This window comes from Cygnus atratus, chromosome 21 (genome assembly GCF_013377495.2).
Source record: "Cygnus atratus isolate AKBS03 ecotype Queensland, Australia chromosome 21, CAtr_DNAZoo_HiC_assembly, whole genome shotgun sequence".
Lineage (NCBI taxonomy): Eukaryota > Metazoa > Chordata > Aves > Anseriformes > Anatidae > Cygnus > Cygnus atratus.
Genome location: NC_066382.1, coordinates 5,633,230 through 5,650,756, shown reverse-complemented (window position 1 = coordinate 5,650,756; position 17,527 = coordinate 5,633,230). Strand labels below are relative to the sequence as shown.

The 17,527-nt window shown below is 44.5% G+C and overlaps 2 protein-coding genes across 2 annotated transcripts; both read left to right on the top strand.

Moving 5' to 3' along the window:
• Positions 1-2,050: 2,050 nt before the first annotated feature.
• Positions 2,051-7,165, top strand: KIAA2013 (KIAA2013 ortholog). The gene is made up of 2 exons (XM_035557658.2): positions 2,051-3,142; positions 3,906-7,165. Exons 1-2 carry the CDS (start codon positions 2,152-2,154, stop codon positions 4,763-4,765), a joined length of 1,851 nt encoding a protein of 616 aa, XP_035413551.1. The 5' UTR covers positions 2,051-2,151; the 3' UTR covers positions 4,766-7,165.
• A 4,900-nt stretch (positions 7,166-12,065) lies between these two features.
• On the top strand, positions 12,066-17,255 carry LOC118253359 (chymotrypsin-like elastase family member 2A). Its single transcript, XM_035557631.1, has 8 exons — positions 12,066-12,108; positions 12,675-12,763; positions 13,341-13,438; positions 14,468-14,596; positions 15,392-15,528; positions 16,149-16,294; positions 16,428-16,580; positions 17,238-17,255. Exons 1-8 carry the CDS (start codon positions 12,066-12,068, stop codon positions 17,253-17,255), a joined length of 813 nt encoding a protein of 270 aa, XP_035413524.1.
• The last annotated feature ends 272 nt before the right edge of the window (positions 17,256-17,527 follow it).

The window sequence follows — 17,527 nt, the reverse complement described above, 5'->3', positions numbered from 1 at the left end:
AGGCCTCAAGCAACACATTTTTTTCTACTAAAGCAAATGCCTAGAAGTGACAGAGCCCTGGTTTTAGGCACTGTATTTAAATAAAGCCAACTTTGCTTCCATTACTGAAAGAAACATTAAGAGTTTACTTATTTTCTATCTTGTAGTGTGCGATCAATGATATTTAGTTGATATTAAATAGATGGAAAGTGACAAGTTGCGGTATATTATTGAAGCCGTCACAGGAGATGTACTGACTCAGCCCTACTCAAGGTTGGTCTATGTATCAAAAAAAATAGAAAAGTAAGGTGTTGGGGAGAAAGCACCAATGGTAGGTGGTTTAGCAGAGGCATAAAAAGTGAAGGATGCATGCTGACAGTTGGTGAACAATTTGCATTGAGATAAAAAAGAAATGCAATACATCGCACTGGGGCTATGGAATATGCAGCTGGAAATACACCTATGGAAACATAAGAGGATTGGGATAATATGCAAGTTTCCCTAACTAAAATGAACAGAAAGCACATGTATTATAGGATTCAAAATTTCAGAATAAACACGAGAAGGTAGGATCCTGGAAAAAAATAAGCACCTGTTAGAAGGGCCACAATGTAGCTAATATTCTCCATGTTTCATAACAGCATCCTCCCAAAGAACAACTCTTCTTATTAATTTGTTCACTGAGAATACTCTTGATTCTTTTCAAAGAGCTCTTGTTTCCACTCCCTTCTCCCAAAGCAGGAATTCCCTCATAATTACCAGGCGAACAGAATAGTCCTCATGCTCAAATGACATACTGCAGGCAACAATCCAAGGAAATGCTAGTTGTCCCTAAGATGGTGACTTCAGGAAACTTCCTTTTTCAATGCTGCCAGTTTCACAAAAAAAAAAAAAAAAAAAAAAAACAAAAACCAAACACACTTTCACTTTAGATTTCTTCTGTACTTTGGAAGCCCTGAAAAAGCCCTTGCTAAATCTTTAGCAGCCTCTACAATTTAAGCTGGGAGCCACAGCAAAGGCGTTTAGCCCCTCATCTACAAAGCACAGACCAAGGTCTGCGACTCAGTCTAGAGTTTTAGAAACGTTGTTTCTCATTTTAAGGGCGTTAAATCTCTCCATTCTAAAATGAAAGCAGTTTTTGCACACTAAAAATCATGAATGCATCATTGTTCATAGTGCCGTACTCAGTCTGTCCCTATGTGACAGCTCTGTTTGCGTTCTGTAGCTATGCCAACCCAGCGAGCAGATTTTTTTTTCCTGTTTCTATGTTTGTGCTGCTTTGTGCGCTCTGGCTGGAGTCGGCTGCCTGTCTTTTTAAACAGAGGCAGCTGCCAGTGCAGATGTGCCTGTGAGTACGTGCAACACGTGCTCCGAGCAGGGCCCGCAACTTCCTAAAAACTGAGCGGAGCAGAACTCAGTTTGTAAGGCAGCCTCAGTACACACCCCACCTTCTGGAGGAAACACTGGTACCACTGAAGTGTGCAAGAGACAAGATCTCACCCTTTTGAGTCCAATGCCCCCCTCCAAAAACAAACAAACAATCAAAAAGCCTTAAAAAATCACACATCTCCTTAGCAGGACGAAGTCAGGAAAGCCTCTCGTCTGCTCCCGTTCCCTGAGCTGTCTCCCCGGCTCTGGCTGGGCAGGAATTTCACACTTCATCCTAACCCACAGGCTTTCCGTGGGGTTTGCTACTGTCTTTTGAGAGCAGCCCGGAGTGCAAAGTTTTCCTTGGCTCGACGCGCACGTCCTGGCCACACCACAAAGCTCGCTCTCCTGCTCACTACGCAGTGGGGAACACGTTGGAGGCACACAACTGGCTTTCCCAAACTAGGCTGTGTTGTGGGAACGCGACCAAATTGCCACTGAAATGAGGGAAAACTCCAGGCTTTTCCTGTCACAAAAACCACCTGGGGGGCCTTGGGGGGGCTGGGGGGGGGCGCGGGGCCATTTTCCCCTCACAGACCCCGGGGGGAGGGGGGTGGGCCGGGGCTGCCGCCAAGCGCCTCCCGTGAGGGGGGTGGAGGCGGGAGGCGCGGCTCCGCTGTCGCAAAGCGCCGCACGGCGCGGAGCTTCCGGGCGATGGCGGCGTGAGGGGCGCTGCGAGGCGGCGGGAGCGGGGCCGGGAGCGCTGCGGGGGAGGGCCGGGCCGGGCCTCCCGCCCCGCCGCCCATGTGGCTGCAGCAGCGGCTGAAGGGGCTGCCGGGGCTGCTGTCCAGCAGCTGGGCGCGGCGGCTGCTGCTGCTGCTGCTGCTCCTCCTCGTCGCCTGCTGGTACCTGGGGGCGCGGCGCGGCGGGCGGCGAGGGGCCGAGCCCCGGGGAGCCGCCGCCCTCTGCCTGCAGGCGGCCACGGGGCCCTGGCGGGGCCAGGCGGAGCGCGGCGATGCGCTGCCGCTGCCGGGCGGTGGTGAGGGGGACGAGGAGGGCGGCGACGGCGGGCCGAAAGCGGGCCTGGCTCTGGCCGGGAACGGCTTCCTGCTGCTGGACGTGGCCGCCGGGCGGCTCTGGGTGTGGGCGGCGGGTAACGGAGGCGGCCCGGCGCTGCCCACCGAGTACCCGGCGCTGGTGAGGCTCAGGGCGCTGGGGGGCCGCGGCGAGGCTCGGGCGGCGCAGGCGGCGCTGCGGGACGGCGCCGTGCGGAGGGTGCGCTGCGTGCAGACGGGCTCCGGGCCGAGCGGCGGCCCCGGGGAGTGCGTGACGGTGCGGGAGGAGGTGGTGGCCCACCGCAGCCGGCCGCACCTCTACCTGCAGCGCATCCGCGTCGCCAACCCCACTGACAGGGTGGTCACCTTCGAGGCGGCGGGCCCGGCTTCCACGCCCTCGCTGGGCAGCCGCTTCGCTACCAGCGTGGAGAAGGCGGAGGAGCGGCAGTTCCTGCTCTCCTCTGGCCGCCTGCTGCTGGCCGGGAGCTCCAGGGTGGTTCTCATGGTAGTGGCCGCCAAGAAGCTTGTGAGCCGGGTGCAGGTGGCACCCAAATCCCACTTTGACGAAACTGTGCTCTCTGTGGTGTACACCTCGGAGCCCATCGAAGTCGCCAGGCTGGAGGAGACCTTCAGCAAGTTGAGGGAGTCGGCCAAGAAAGAGATGCTGGAGGTGATGCAGATGGGGGTGGAAGATCTTTTCCAGGAGCATCAGCAGACCTGGTCAGACCTGTTCATTTCAGGTAAGGAAAGCGATGCTTGACTTCCAAACAATTACTGTGGATGAGAGCAGAAAGCTCAGTGACCTGGTTCCTGTAAGGTTTCCAGAGGCCCCACTCTTTTTGACAGGTTTCTTTCAGGAGCCAGAAGGGATGCTGTAGAATAAGAAAACAGCATTCCTAGTTTGGAACCTAGAGTACTTAAAAGTCAGAGTCATCCTTACTGAATAAATAAAATGATGGAAGGACATTTCTAATCACAGCTCTGGATGCACTGGCTTTCATGCCCAGCAAGCCAGCTGTAAGTTGGAAATAGAGCTGGCCTCCAGTTACAGCATAAAGGACTATCTTTAAACTCCTCCAGGGAAGTGGAGGATTGTCCTGCTGATACTTCAGGGATGCTTTTTCTTGAAATAAGATTCTCATGGCCTTGCATAAAAGAGTAGCTGCCCAAGTGATGTAGGACCTGGTATTTTACAGCTAGTAAAAAAAAATAGATGATCCTTTGACAGACGATTCTTGCAGAGTCACGGTGACAGCTCTTCAGGGCATCTGTAGATATATCAAAGTAGCTTTGCCTTCAGTGCGAGCTTGGCTTTCAGTCTCAAAGCAGAAAGAGCAGCCAAAAAAACACAAGGAGGCGTTTCACTGAAGTTTTCTTTGATGTTAATAAAGAACATCTGTGTATTGAACAACATCATGTAGCATGCGCATTTGAACTTTTTTCTCCTAGTTAATGTCATTCACGCGTGGTCCTCTGACTCTTGGTTGTTGTCATTTATTACAGGCATTGAAATGAGAAAGATCACAGATTCACATACACCATCAAGTGCGACTGTTAACATGACCCTCTACTATATGCTGTCCAGCATGCCAGCTCCTCTGCTAGATCCAGTCATTAGCAGTGAGGACAGAGAAAAAATGGAAGCCAGCTTGAACTATGCTGACCATTGCTTCAGTGGCCATGCGACCATGCACGCAGAGAACCTGTGGCCGGCAAAGCTGACCAGCGTCCCCCAGATCCTGCAGCTCTCGGACCTGTGGAAGCTAACTCTCCAGAAACGGGGATGTAAGGGTCTTGTGGCAGCTGGGGTCCATGGACTTATGCAGGGCATGGTGCTTAGTTTTGGAGGTCTGCAGTTCACAGAAAACCATCTTCAGTTTCAGGCTGACCCGGATGTACTTCATAACAGCTATTCCTTACGTGGGATCCATTACAACAAGGATTTGATTAACCTCGCTGTTCTGCTGGATGCTGAAGGAAAGCCTTTCTTGCATGTGTCTGTGAAATTCCAAGATAAGCCAGTTAGACTCTATGCGTGTGAGGCAGGCTGTCTGAATGAGCCGGTGGAGTTAACCTCAGAGGCACGAGGTCATACGTTCCCCGTCATGGTGACTCAGCCCATCACACCACTGCTTTATATATCGACAGATTTGGTCCACTTGCAGGACCTGAGACACACACTCCATCTAAAAGCTATTCTGGCTCATGAAGAACACATGGCCAAGCAATACCCAGGCTTACCCTTCCTGTTCTGGTTCAGCGTGGCCTCCTTGATCACACTGTTTCACCTGTTTCTGTTCAAGCTCATCTACAATGAATATTGCGGGCCAGGAGCCAAGCCGCTGTTCAGGAGTAAGGTGTAAGGCTGCTGCTTCTGGCTGCTCTCTTCTGAATGTCACCAGTCTATTCTTGTCAGCCGTGCCTAGGGAGGTTCTCTCTGCGAGGCTTTTCAGTCTCTCAGAACAAGTGATCTGTGACCTCTTCTTGCAAGAAGTAGGGTTAGGGCAGGGATTGGAGCGATAGGGCTCACAAATATTAAAAAAGATAAATTCATTGTCAGTCCTTAAACATTCATAAGGCTGCAGATTAAGGCAGATACAACTTTTCTGTCACTTTTCCACACATTGGTGTAGGACATAGCCTGTATTTAAGCAAACAGTTGCAGCTGTGTCCCTTGAGAATGTTTCTTGTTAAGCTGTATGGAGTGCTTTTGAGAGCGCTGCTGCGCATGTCTTTTACTGGTGTGTGGGAGATGTGCACGCTTGTCTGCCTGGTTTGAATGCGTGTCCTGACACGTGAGAACACAAATGCAAACTAGTGTTCTTAGGTCAAGGTGCTGAACCGTTGGGACTACTGGTTAATGTTTATGCAGACACGGCAATCCTCCATCATGCCACATCACCACCATCATTTTGGGAAAGTGCAGCTTTAAGAAAAGCACTGAGTGCATTTACCGTGAGTTGGAGGTTCTGACTTCAAGCGTCTCTCACTTTGGTGCAAAAGATTTGAAATGCTTGTTTTGAGTTGACTAGAAAACTTGGTTGCTAGTAATAACTTAGTACAGAACAGACACTAGACAAGCAATTTCTGCTCTCGGTACTGGTACTTTGTGTGTTTATACAGAACAGAAATGAAAAACAAGACTGGATTTGTTGTGTGAGCAGGCAATCTTGTTCAGAGGGATCTTTAGGGTTGGACAGCTCAATCTGGCCTTTTTTTTTTTTTTTTTGAAGACACAGTTAAATAGAGCTGTCAGAGGAAAAGTTCAGGGTTTGGAATGCCCTGTTTATCCAAATCATAAAAGCAAATTAAATTTTGCCTAAGGCTGGGCAAAAAGTGCTGGACTAATGATGATGGTCAGTGCTTAAGTGGTGTCTAAGATGAGTTGGCCATTTTCCTGTCAGCTCTCTGGTTTTGTAATGTTGAGCATTGCAAATCTGGCCCGATCCTAGCAGGTCTGAATACCTGTTATCCATTGAAAGAATGAGATGGAAGGTGCTTGTGGCTAGACAAACTAACCGAGGAAGAGGTAGAAAAGATATGTATATCAAAGACAACTGAAGTTGCAAGCCTATGATGATGAAACCTTAGTGCAAAAGGAGGAAGTGGTAAGGAAGTAATACTGTGTATACAGCTGCATCCGGAAATGTTCCCTTGAAATTATAAAATTATGTCCTTTTTTCACTGCTATCTGGTTGCCTTTGTCATCTACAAGACTTGCCTTCTGCCTTTTACAAAATAACTTGTTAACCATGACTACAGGTAACTGTCCCTGACGTTATTTTCTGAAGTAGCAAGAAACTTCATAGCTACATGCCAGGGCTGACTTAACTCTTTACTCTTCCTTCTTGAAATTGCAAAAAGCCTTGCAGTGTACAGCAAACAAGTCTGCTGCCTGGTCTTAATTAGACCTACTTAAAATGAAGATGTTGCAGAATTCAATTTCAAAAACAGGGATGAAGTGGAAGCCAGCTGAAGCTCAAAATCTCCACAGCAGTAAGCAAGATTAATGGTGTTGAAATAGCACCTTGTTTTATTAATTGAATGGGAATATCCCAGTGTCTGAGTGAACTTAGTCCTGCTTTCAGTCTCCATTTGCACAATACATCTGACAATTTTGCAGCTGAGAACAAGGACCTCTTGAAAGCAACAATCCTTTTGTGCCTTGTTAAGAAAGGAATCTGAGACTTGGAACATGTGGTTATTCAAGAGTTTATCCCAGAAACTTGTATAACAGATGTTTCTTTTTCCTTGTGAGCTGTTGTGTTCCCTAAGAGTAATCCATTTGGTGAAAATACTTGAAGATATACTGAATCCTTTGATAATTTGATTTTTTTTTAATCCCACAGGAAATAAAGAATAATGATTCCCATCAGAGAGTTAACGGGAAAACTTTAGTGTAACTTCCTTTCTGGTATACATTTTTTAATTTATTGCTTGGGGGGGTTGGGGGAGAATGTTAATAATTTTGCCTCCAGTTCAGTAACAAGTCAGTCAATTGAACTGTAGATATCTAAGTGCAGGTAACATTTTTCAGCCTTTATGATTGTAGAGTGCAAAATCAGTTTAAGGAAATTGTTTTCTGGACTTACACTTGGAAATGCTAATCTTCAGGTTTCCTATTCTGAGCATATTGAGACTTTGTGCATTAATTTGTTTTGGCTATTGGGGAAGACATCTCACTTTCTAGTGATTTAAAGGTTGTTTGGTTTTCAAATACCAAAGCTGTTGTTTCTAAATAAATACCTTTTAGTCTAACCTGATCACTAAAGTGTGTTTTTTGTTTGTTTGTGTTTTGATTTATCTCCTTTCCTTTCTCTTGGCCCAGTTAGAACAAGCAGAGCCTTATGTTACACCTCTGTCCAATGTCAGCTACAGAAATGTTTGGATATTAAAAAAAAATACAGTGTAAAAACCAATATATAAACATGGCTAAGCAGGAAACATTTTTGAAGGCAGAAGCTGGAAGGTAACACTGTTACATCTTGAAGCATGCAGGCCAAGCTTAACATTTAAGAACACATATAAATAGACCCAGAGAAAAACCAAGCAACAGATTTAATGGCCATCCAGCGAGAAATGAGTATGGCACATATGGTGCTCCCAGTGAAAAGCTGGGGCAGGACTTAACTTCAGATTTTTAAATAGGTTACTGTCTAGTCTCAGATGAAAAACCTCCCTCAGAAAAGTAGATTTTTATATCTGTTACTTGTCTGGAGACTGCTCCAATTACTAATTGGTCTAGCATGTTTACTACCCTACAAGGGAATAGATTAAAAGAAGTGAAGCAACAGAGTACACAAGTAATTGTATGTTAAGTATATATTTAACAGGTATGTTAGCTATTATGCTTTAACAGAACATACCAGAAGTTCCTGGGCTCTCTCTTCCTGAAGTCCCAGGAACTGCTGAGTTTCTGTGAAATAGCTGGCATGGAGATAAGAGCTTCTAGGGAGCTGTTTCAAAGCCATATGGTATCAGCTGGAGGCTGAGGTTTTTGATGTACTGCTGCCAACAGTATGATGTCCACTGAGTCCAAGAAAGATACTCGAACCTATTTAGACCTGCAAAAGATGGATAAGCAGTTGTTACATAAAGCAGGAATGGAACAACCACAACAAAAAAGGTTTGAGGGGGTTTTTCATTAAAATTATCGTCGTTCTTATTAACCTCCCTACCATGTAATAAAATAACTGTTTTAGCATACCTTTAAAAAGACAAAATGGAACAGAAAGACAAAATAGGGTTTCTCTGTCTATAATATGTAAGATAGCAGGTTACTTAAGAAATGATTGCAGAAATGCTTAAAATACTAAACACAACTCCATGTTTAAGACCATACCCACAAAACAGGAAAATGGAGATAGCAACTGAACATCCAAAATTTATACTTTCTAATTAGTATTCAGTGAAAAGAGTGGAAATACAGGATACAGAAAGCCATATGGAAGTTAAAACTGGAAAGCACAGTACATTGTTTCACGTGTAAATTCCTGTTTTTTTTTTTTTTTTTTTTTTTTTTAATTTTTTTAGAATCTCATTTCTATGCTTGTCAATCCCGATTTTTATTTTTGTCGCATAATAAATACAAGATGCCAGAACAGAGTTTGGTTGATTCCATTGAAATTCAGAATGCAGCTTTCTCAAGCACTATTGTTTGGGTAGGATAATACATTCCCGAGAGGCAGACAAAACAGCAAAGCATTATATATTTCTGTCTTCTACATATGTGCTCCAGGCACCTTTCATCCAAATCAGTACCTACTGCTGAATGGAAGTTATGAAAATCATGGATTTTGCTACTTGTTAATATTAACATTAAATAATAGGTTCATTTCAGCTTTATGGAAACCTTTAGTTTTAGCATTACAACACAGTATTTCTTTTGTGGCAGCTCCTCTAAATGCCTACTCTTGCCTAGTTTGTCTTTTTGGTGAAATAGGTGGTTTACCCTCTTTTCATTGACAAATTCACATGGCATTCTACTGCAGGTCAGCATGCTGATTGGGGGTATGAAAATGCTCATTTGCGATGCTATGGAATCCTTGTCCTCCGCCAGGGAAGTGCTACTGATCTATCAATTAAAGGTAAATAGGAAAGAAATAAAGTCTGTCTTACCATGCACCAGTGTTTCTCTGTCGTCATGGACTGATGGTTCTTTGTATTCTCGTAATACCTTCCTGGTGTGCCCTAGAGTGCCCTAGAGACCCCTGAGAGGCCTCCAGGTGGCAGCAGATCACAGTAAGGGTCTCTGGGAGGCCTCGGGGGTGCAATAGGAGGCTCCTAGGGCACCCGCGAATGCAATGGAGGGCCCAGGGAGGTGGCTGTACACAGAGCACTCTAGGGAGACCTAGAGGCCTCCCAGTACTCGCTAAAGGGCTCCCAGGGCCCTCCAGTGCATTCTCAGGTGCCCTAGGAGCCTCTTACTGCACCCTAAGAGGCATCCCAGGGACACTTACTGTAATCTACTGCCCCCTGGAGGCCTCACAGGGCTCTCTAGCATGCTCTAGGGCACGCTCAAGTCCTCTCAGGGCCCCACAGTGAGCTCTAGTGCCAACTAGATGCCTTGCAAGGCTCTCCAGTGTCCACTAGGGTGCCGTATTGGCTTTCCAGTGCTCACTAAACACTCGTGAATCTCCAGTCCACCCTAAAGCCTGTGCCTGTCTACCAGAGCCTCCCAGTATGCTCTAGCTATCCCTGAAAACCTCACAGTGGTCCCTAGTGTCCTTTAGGATGCCCCAGAGGCTTCCCAGTGCAGCCTTGAGGCATCTCATGGCCCTGCAGTACACTCTAGTGTCCCCTGGAGGCCTCCCAGGGCCTTCCAGTACCTTCTATCACTTTCCAAAAGCCTCCCAGTTTGCTCTAGGATGCCATATAGGAACCTCAGCCCCTCCTGAGGGGCTCACTACAGGCTTCCCAGTGGTCCCTAGACCCTTCAAGGGACTCCCAGTACAATCTAGAACCCCCTGGATCACCCCCAGGTTTCTGCCATTGTGCCCTAAGGCCCTCTGGAGGCCTTGTAGGTCTCTCCAGTGTGCTCTAACACCCCCTGGAGACGCAGGGCTCTCCAGTGAGCTCTAGCACCCCCTAAAAGACTCCCAGTGCAGACTACAGGCCTCCCATGGCCCTCCAGCCTGCTCTAGAGCCTTTGCAGGTCTACAACAGCCCCCCAGTGTACTCAAACTCCCCGTGAAATCCTCCCAGTGCCCGTGGGTGTGCATTGAGCTCCCCTGGAGATCCTGAAGGGCTCTCCAGTGCACTCTAGAGAGCACTAGAGGCTTTATAATGCACCCTAGAGGTTCGCAGGGCCTACCTATTTTTGTCTAGTGCCCCCTGGAAAGCTGTAGGCTCCCCCACTCCCTCCACCCCCCCTTGTGCGCTCTAGAGCCCCCTGGAGCACTTGTGGGGCTCTACAGTGTGTCAATGTGCTCTGGAGTTTCATAGAAGATTCCAAGGGCACTCTAGAGGCATCCCAGGCCCCCCAGTGCACTCTATGGCACCCTAGAGGTCTCCTAGTGCACCCTAGAGGCTACCCAGTGCTCCCTAGTATACTCTACAGCATGCTAGAGGTCTCCTAGGGACACCCAATGTGTTTAGAGCAAGCTAAGGGCCTGGCAGGGCTCTCCGCTGTCCTCTAGGGTTCCATGAATGCCTCCCAGTTCACACTAGAGGCCTCCAGTGGCCCTCCAGTCTGCCCTAGAACTTCTGCATATCTATCAGGGCTCCTCAGGACACTTTAGCTCCCTCTGAAAGCCTCCCAGTTACCCCCAGTGTCCTCTAGGATGCCTTAGCAGCCCCCCAGTGCAGCCTTGAGGCCTCCTGTGGCCCTCCAGTACTCTAGAACCTTTAGGAGGCCTTGCAAGGCCTTGTAGCATACTCTAGCACCCCTTGAAGGCCTCTTTAGTGCTCTCTAGGTTAATCTACAGTCATCCCACTGTGCCCCCTGATATGCTCTAGCGGCCCCTAGAGGCCTCCCAAGCCTCCCAGTGCACTCTAGTGGACCCTCGACACCTTCCGAGGCCTCCCAGTGAACTCTACCACTTCCCAAAGGCCTCCCAGGCCCCACATGTAGTTCTAGGATGCCCATGAGGAATTCCAGGGCTCCCAATTCCACTCTAGTGAGCACTAGAGGCTTCCAAGCGCACGCTAGAATCTCCAAGGGCCTCCCAGTGTAGTAGTATAGTATTTCCTGGAAGGTGCCCAGGGTACCCCAGTGCATTCTAATGCCCTTTAGAGACCTTGCAGTGCTCTCACATCCCCTAGAAACCTTCCAGAACTCTCTAGAGGCCTCCCAGGGCCTCCCAGTAAAATCTTTGGTGCCCTAGGTATCTCCAAGTACACTCTAGAAACCTCCCAGTGCTCACCAGTGCACCCTAGAGAGACCTAGAGGCCTCCCAGTGCACACCAGAGGAGTTCCAGGGCCCCCAGAAGACCTTTCAGGGCTCTCCAGTGTGCTCTAGCACCCATTAGAACCTTTCCAGGGCACTCTAGGGACCTCCTATGGTTCCCAGTGCCCTCTAGTATCCCCTCCAAAGTGCTTACAGTTTGTTTCATTGAAGAAGTATGACATGCTAAAACACATGCAACTTGGTCTAGAAAAGAAAACACAGGTTTTCCAGTTAGTACAAAGTGGTAGTTGCTATTCAGTCACAAAATAATTCAGAATAAAATAAAATTTCAAGTAATCATATAATCATACAATAATTAAGCCCGGAAGGGGCCTCAGGAGATCGTTCAATACAACCCCGCTGACGTGTCTGAATATATCACTGCCTGAAATGTCAGATAGTGTTACTGCATCAAGAGTTAGAATAACTCATTTAACATTTTCCTTCTAGAAACACCTTAGTGATGAAATTTCAAGGCAATGGGAAAGCAAACAGCTGCTACAGATTATATGCAACTTAGGTGAAGTCTTTTTCTAACCAAAGTTGTATGTTTAGCCTGGATTCAAGGTCCATCTAAACATGGTTCCTGTTTTTTCTTTTTCTTTTGTTTGATTTTTTCTTAAGCATTTGTGCATATAAAAAATTATCCCACAGTTACGCAAGTTTTCCATTGGTATCAGAATAACACTGCATTTTAAGTAATATGCTAGAGATAAATGGTAACATATAAAATAGCTTGCAAAGCAGAGCCTGCAGCATAAAGCCAACTTGCATCATGCTTGGAATTCTCTTTGCCGTGTTGACTCTGGCAGCTGCAGGTCTGTACTCAATTTCAGTATTAGTTCTAAAGGCATAATGAATTACAATCTAATAGCAACTTTCCCTTTCTTGGGGAAGGGGGGGGGATTAGACATTCTGCAACAAAGCAGAATGAAATACAGCATAGGTGGTTAATTAAAAGGTTTTCTGAAAACAGCAACTAGGTGCTATGCTATTCTATTCTTATTACATGAGCTCAATTAGCATTACTGCTCTCATCCGATAGCAAAATAAAAGCTAATTTACATAGCTTGAATACACTGAAATAGAGTTAATCCACATCAAATTGTTTTGCATTTGTTAGGAGCTGCATCTCAATTGACTCTTGAGAATTTGGTTAAGCCAACATGATTTGGTTACTGTCAGAAAACAGACTTTATGTAACATTGGTCAGTCTTGACTGATGGCTATATCTTGATCAGTATCACAACAAATTATAGCCTATATTTGTGCCATGCAATGTTCTGTATGAACACAGTTATTAAAAACAAAACCAACCTCCCTTAGAAAATTTTTTTAAAGTTCCTACTTATAAATCACACATCTTATTTTGTATGTCTTCTAGCCCTTGGCTGTGGGGTACCTGCCTTCTCACCTGCTGTGACTAGAGTTGTTGGAGGGGAAAATGCAATACCATACAGCTGGCCCTGGCAGGTTAGTCATTTTGTGCTTCCCTGGAACAATTAGACCTGTGATGCCCTCACAAAACATGGCTGAACAAAGCCAGGTCTTATGTTTCATTTGATCATTGCATCTTATCTGTCAAGTCTTAGGTTTTGAATATTACCTTCTGATCAATCTCAAAATTTCCAGTCTATTTAAGAAAGCTCTGAATGTGCCACCTCTTGTTGGTTAGAAAGGCTCTCATGTTCTTGCGTTAGACTAGCGCACTATGCCATATTTAAGCAAGAAGACTGTAAAATTCAGTGGAAAGTGCAATACCTACTGGAGCATAGTTGTACATGGTTAACAAATAGCTTTTTGAAGCAAGTGAAATGCTCTATTTGGACCACACTTAGTGAGGACTTTGGGAAAAAAACAACATTATAAAAATCAAAATTTTGGATGATAGGGAAGGAGGGAAACCTGAGGACAGGAATTAGAAACTCTTCTTGTTTAAAAACTCCCACCATTTTCAACTGGCAAAGTGTGTTATGCGTGCAGGAAGAAAGTGCAACAATGAAAAATGAGCAAGCAAAAACCCAAACCTTACTTGATATGTTGATTCTAGGCCTCCCTTCAATATCAATCAAGTGGCAAATGGTATCATACTTGCGGAGGAACCCTCATTGCAACCAACTGGGTAATGACAGCTGCACACTGCATCAGGTAAATCATTGAGTTAGTCTGTACTCAGAAAACAGTGCATGACCAGAGATAGATGAAGCAAAATAGTATTAATGCCAGTTCTTCCTTTCCCAATAAAGAACTTCAAGTTTCATATCTTTTATTATAACTAATAGGTCACAAGAAGGAGCACATTTTTTAATTTCCTTAAAATAAAAGTAGAGGGGGAAAAAGAAATCTCATACTATTAACTTAATTATATATCCTTAATTTCCTGTAGATACCTAAAGAATCACTACATTTTCAAGTTGCTATTAAAATTCAGCTACGTTGCCTACTTCTACTATATACGTGGCAGTGAGAGCCACAGAGAACTCAATCCACTCCCTGAAAAAGTAACCACAAATGGTTTGAATTTCCCTGTTGTTTTCAGAATACTCTTCATACTATGGGAGAGTATAACAAAGAAATCATCAGGTACACATATGCCCCTTCATCATCAAAGTTGTTTCCATGGAGCCAACACCATTGTGGCTTGGTAATATACGTCCTTGAATATGTGTATACATTACATGTTGGTTATTGCAACATTAGGTTGTAGAAAACATCATCATATGAAATAAGAAGGATTGGCTGCATGTTATTATTATTAATTTTGTATATTATGTGTGTCCTGCAGCTGTTTACCAGTGAAGATTCTTATGAGCAAATACTATCATGTTGTCAAAAAGACAGTCCAAATTGTTTATTTAATTGGAGAATACCACCTGTATCCTGTGAAAATTTGAAGCATCTTCATTTGATAATGAATCCTAAAGCAGGAGTCAACAGGATGGCTTGGAGATTAAATGAGTATTAAGCCCATCATACAATGTCTTGTCCTTAGTAAATAAGTCAGACATTGGCTCAGCTCCAGCCAAATCATGTGTGTGATGTGAAACTACAGTCTTAAGATAACCAGTCTTAACAGTCTTACTGATAATAACCTTGCTGGTATCTCAGGTGGCTAAGATGCAGATGACTAAGCAGCAAGCTGGTAACTGTGTAACTGTTAGTCCTTTTCTTGTCCAGTTCTACCAGGCAATATCGGGTACTTCTTGGAAAATATAACTTAGCAGAAGAGGAAAAAGGATCTGTGACAGCTTTTCCAGAAAAAATCGTTGTCCATGAGAAATGGAATTCATACAACGTTGCAAATGGGTAAGTTGGTGGAAAGTATTTTTTCACATACTAGATGCAAGACAAAAATCAAATTGACTGAATCCCACCTACCCTGAGCTGTAGGAGCTAAATGAATGTTTAGAGTCTCCTGTTACAGCTTACAATGGTATTTCTAAACCTTTGCTCATAGATGAGAAGATGAGAGCTGAGACTCCAGTATGTACCTTTCCCCCTCAAGGGAAGAGAAGGAACTGGCAGTATTAATTGATTATTGACTAATTGTGTTTTCAGCTGCCGTTGTGCATGTTTATGTTTAGCTGAGATACTGTTGTTCTATGCAATAATTTCTTTCATACTGTAGAAGGGAAAGAATTGATCAATTTAAACAACACTTTGAAGCTCTCATATGAATAGCATAAACACAGAGAATTATTGATAAATAGTATTAATATGTTTGTTGCTGAAGGACTCCTATGCATTCCTGCAGGATGAGTGCATTAGCAAAGAAATTGCCTCACTTTCTGGGTGCTTGGAGTTAGTCCTCATACATGCACCTGTTTTTGGTGAAGAAAACCTATAAAAGCTCCAGAAAGCTGCCAGCAGCAAAGTGGACAGTTCTGTAGGGAATGGTCTTCCAGTGTATGGATTTCCCCACTGCTTTAAGGGTAGAGGAATCTTTACTGTTCATGCAGTGGCCTCCTTGCTCCCTTGCATCTCTTTTAAATAGGTGAAGTGTTGAACAACAGCACCTCTTTGTGCTGCTATGTCTTAACTATTTGCAATCCTCTTCACCCCTTGCCTTCCCCATTCTCATATATGTGCATGTGACCACAGGTACGACATTGCTTTGATCAAACTCACTGAACACGTCAGCCTGAGTGATCAAATTGAGCTGGCCTGCCTCCCTGCTGCACAAAGCATCCTGTCATCCAACACTGCTTGCTATGTGACAGGATGGGGAAGACTGCAGAGTAAGTACTTGGAGATTTGCAAAACTGAAACAAAATCTTTCAGTACTGCCATCTCTTTTGGAGTTGACTGGAAAAAGGTGGATTGGTGGTGCTCAAGATCCCCTTGACCCCAAGTTGATCAGGCCACTTCACCCACAGTATGATTTTTCCCTGCATTTATTTTGCTTGTAATTGAGCTAGTAATGCACTAGAGGGCCCTATACTCAGCTTTCAGAAACTATTCGAATAAACATTAATAGCATGAATTTGCTAGTCCTAATAAACCTTTCTGAATAACTGAAAAGACAAATAAGGGAACAGAAATAAAGAAAAATCTCTTCAGCAGAAGTGTTAGCTCAACTCAAGAGGCAATTCCTAGAGAGATAAGTAAATTGTAAACTTCCAAACAAAGAACAGCCCTTTATTTCTCTAACAAAGAGATATTTTTAAGTCATTAGTAAATTACAGCCTTTTTTTTTTTTTTGGTGAAAGAATGCATATAAGGAATGGATTATACAGCTCATATGGAGTTTCTTACCTGGAGGAATAGTGTCCACATCCTGAGAGAAAATTAACGATGCACTTTTGTTCTTCCTTCAGTGCCATGGTATCGTGACTCCTTTGTTTCTATCCCCTCACAGCAAATGGAGCTCTTCCAGATGAACTGCAGCAAGGTCTTTTGCTGGTGGTGGATTATGCAACTTGTTCCAGGCCTACCTGGTGGGGAAGCACAGTGAAAACCAACATGGTTTGCGCTGGTGGGGATGGAATCACCTCCAGCTGTAATGTGAGTCCAGAGAACATCATTCTTAGGGGCTGGTTTCAGACACAAACAGGCCTGATGAGAAGGAAAGCTTAAAACACAAGGAAGAACTATTCACACAATGACCACAATTAACTATTATCCCCCTTCCTCTCAGGGGGACTCTGGTGGCCCACTGAACTGTCAAGGTGCTGATGGCAGATGGGAAGTGCACGGTATTGTCAGCTTTGGCTCTTCTCTTGGCTGCAACTATTATCGGAAACCTTCTGTCTTCACTCGGGTCTCTGCTTACAACAGCTGGATCCAGCAAGTAAGGCTCTATGCATTTATACTGGGGAATACAGACTCTTAGCTATTTCTAAGGTCATTATTGGAGGACCCAGGGGAGAAAAAGATGTTTTAAAGGTGTGTCTTCTAGAGAAAAAGCACCTGAAAAATTATTCAAGTTATCTCTGATTGACATTTCTGCCACCTATTCAGGGAACTGTTTCACTTTTAATTTAAATGATACTTTACATGCAAGTAACCTGTCTCTGTAGACAAGCCCTTACCAGCACAAAAGCAATTCCCTGAGCAAAAATACATAATCCTCTTTGAAATTAGTTATCCAAATTATATTCTACTTTTAAATAAGTCTCTATGTTTAGGAGTTCATTTTCCCTTTAGACTACAGATGTATTTATCGTTAGAAAAAGATTTATTGTTGTGACTTCAGAAGCGATTACTTAAATTTGTATTTATCAATAACACTGATTGGAACAATTGCATCCTAGAAGGCAACACATGCTGCTCAAGTCTGGAGCAACAATTTTTTTCTTAAGATAATATAGACCTTAATTTAAAGAGTGGATGAGGATCAAAAATCTTGTTTCAGTTATTTAAATGCTGCATCCTGGAAGCAACATACACTATTCACAAATTCGTATCTCTTGTGATCTGATTTTTGCCTCATTTTACATTTTTGTAGGTTATGGAAAGCAACTAATCCAGAGAACTGGATGACAGATCAGATCGGTGCCAAGAAGGAGAGCAGTTTGAATAAGGACATAATCATGACACCTTTGATCACAAATAGCTGGGAAATTATTCTTTTAACTCTGCAATAAACACTATTTTTGCAACATGAAAGAAAAACACGTGTCCCTGTCAATTCTTCTTGTGTATTGTCAAGACCAGAGCCTGTATTTAGCGATAATGCTGGAGACCTTTTAAAGGTTTTCCCCTGCCTTGGGCTGGAGCTTGATGCTCACCTGGGGG

Coding starts and splice junctions, on each gene's coding strand:
- KIAA2013 (XM_035557658.2), top strand. CDS start 2,152: ATGTGGCTGCAGCAGCGGCTGAAGGGGCTGCCGGGGCTGCTGTCCAGC. Junction 3,143..3,905: donor GTCAGACCTGTTCATTTCAG/GTAAGGAAAGCG, acceptor CATTTATTACAG/GCATTGAAATGAGAAAGATC.
- LOC118253359 (XM_035557631.1), top strand. CDS start 12,066: ATGCTTGGAATTCTCTTTGCCGTGTTGACTCTGGCAGCTGCAG. Junction 15,529..16,148: donor AGGATGGGGAAGACTGCAGA/GTAAGTACTTGG, acceptor ATCCCCTCACAG/CAAATGGAGCTCTTCCAGAT. Junction 16,295..16,427: donor GAATCACCTCCAGCTGTAAT/GTGAGTCCAGAG, acceptor CCTTCCTCTCAG/GGGGACTCTGGTGGCCCACT.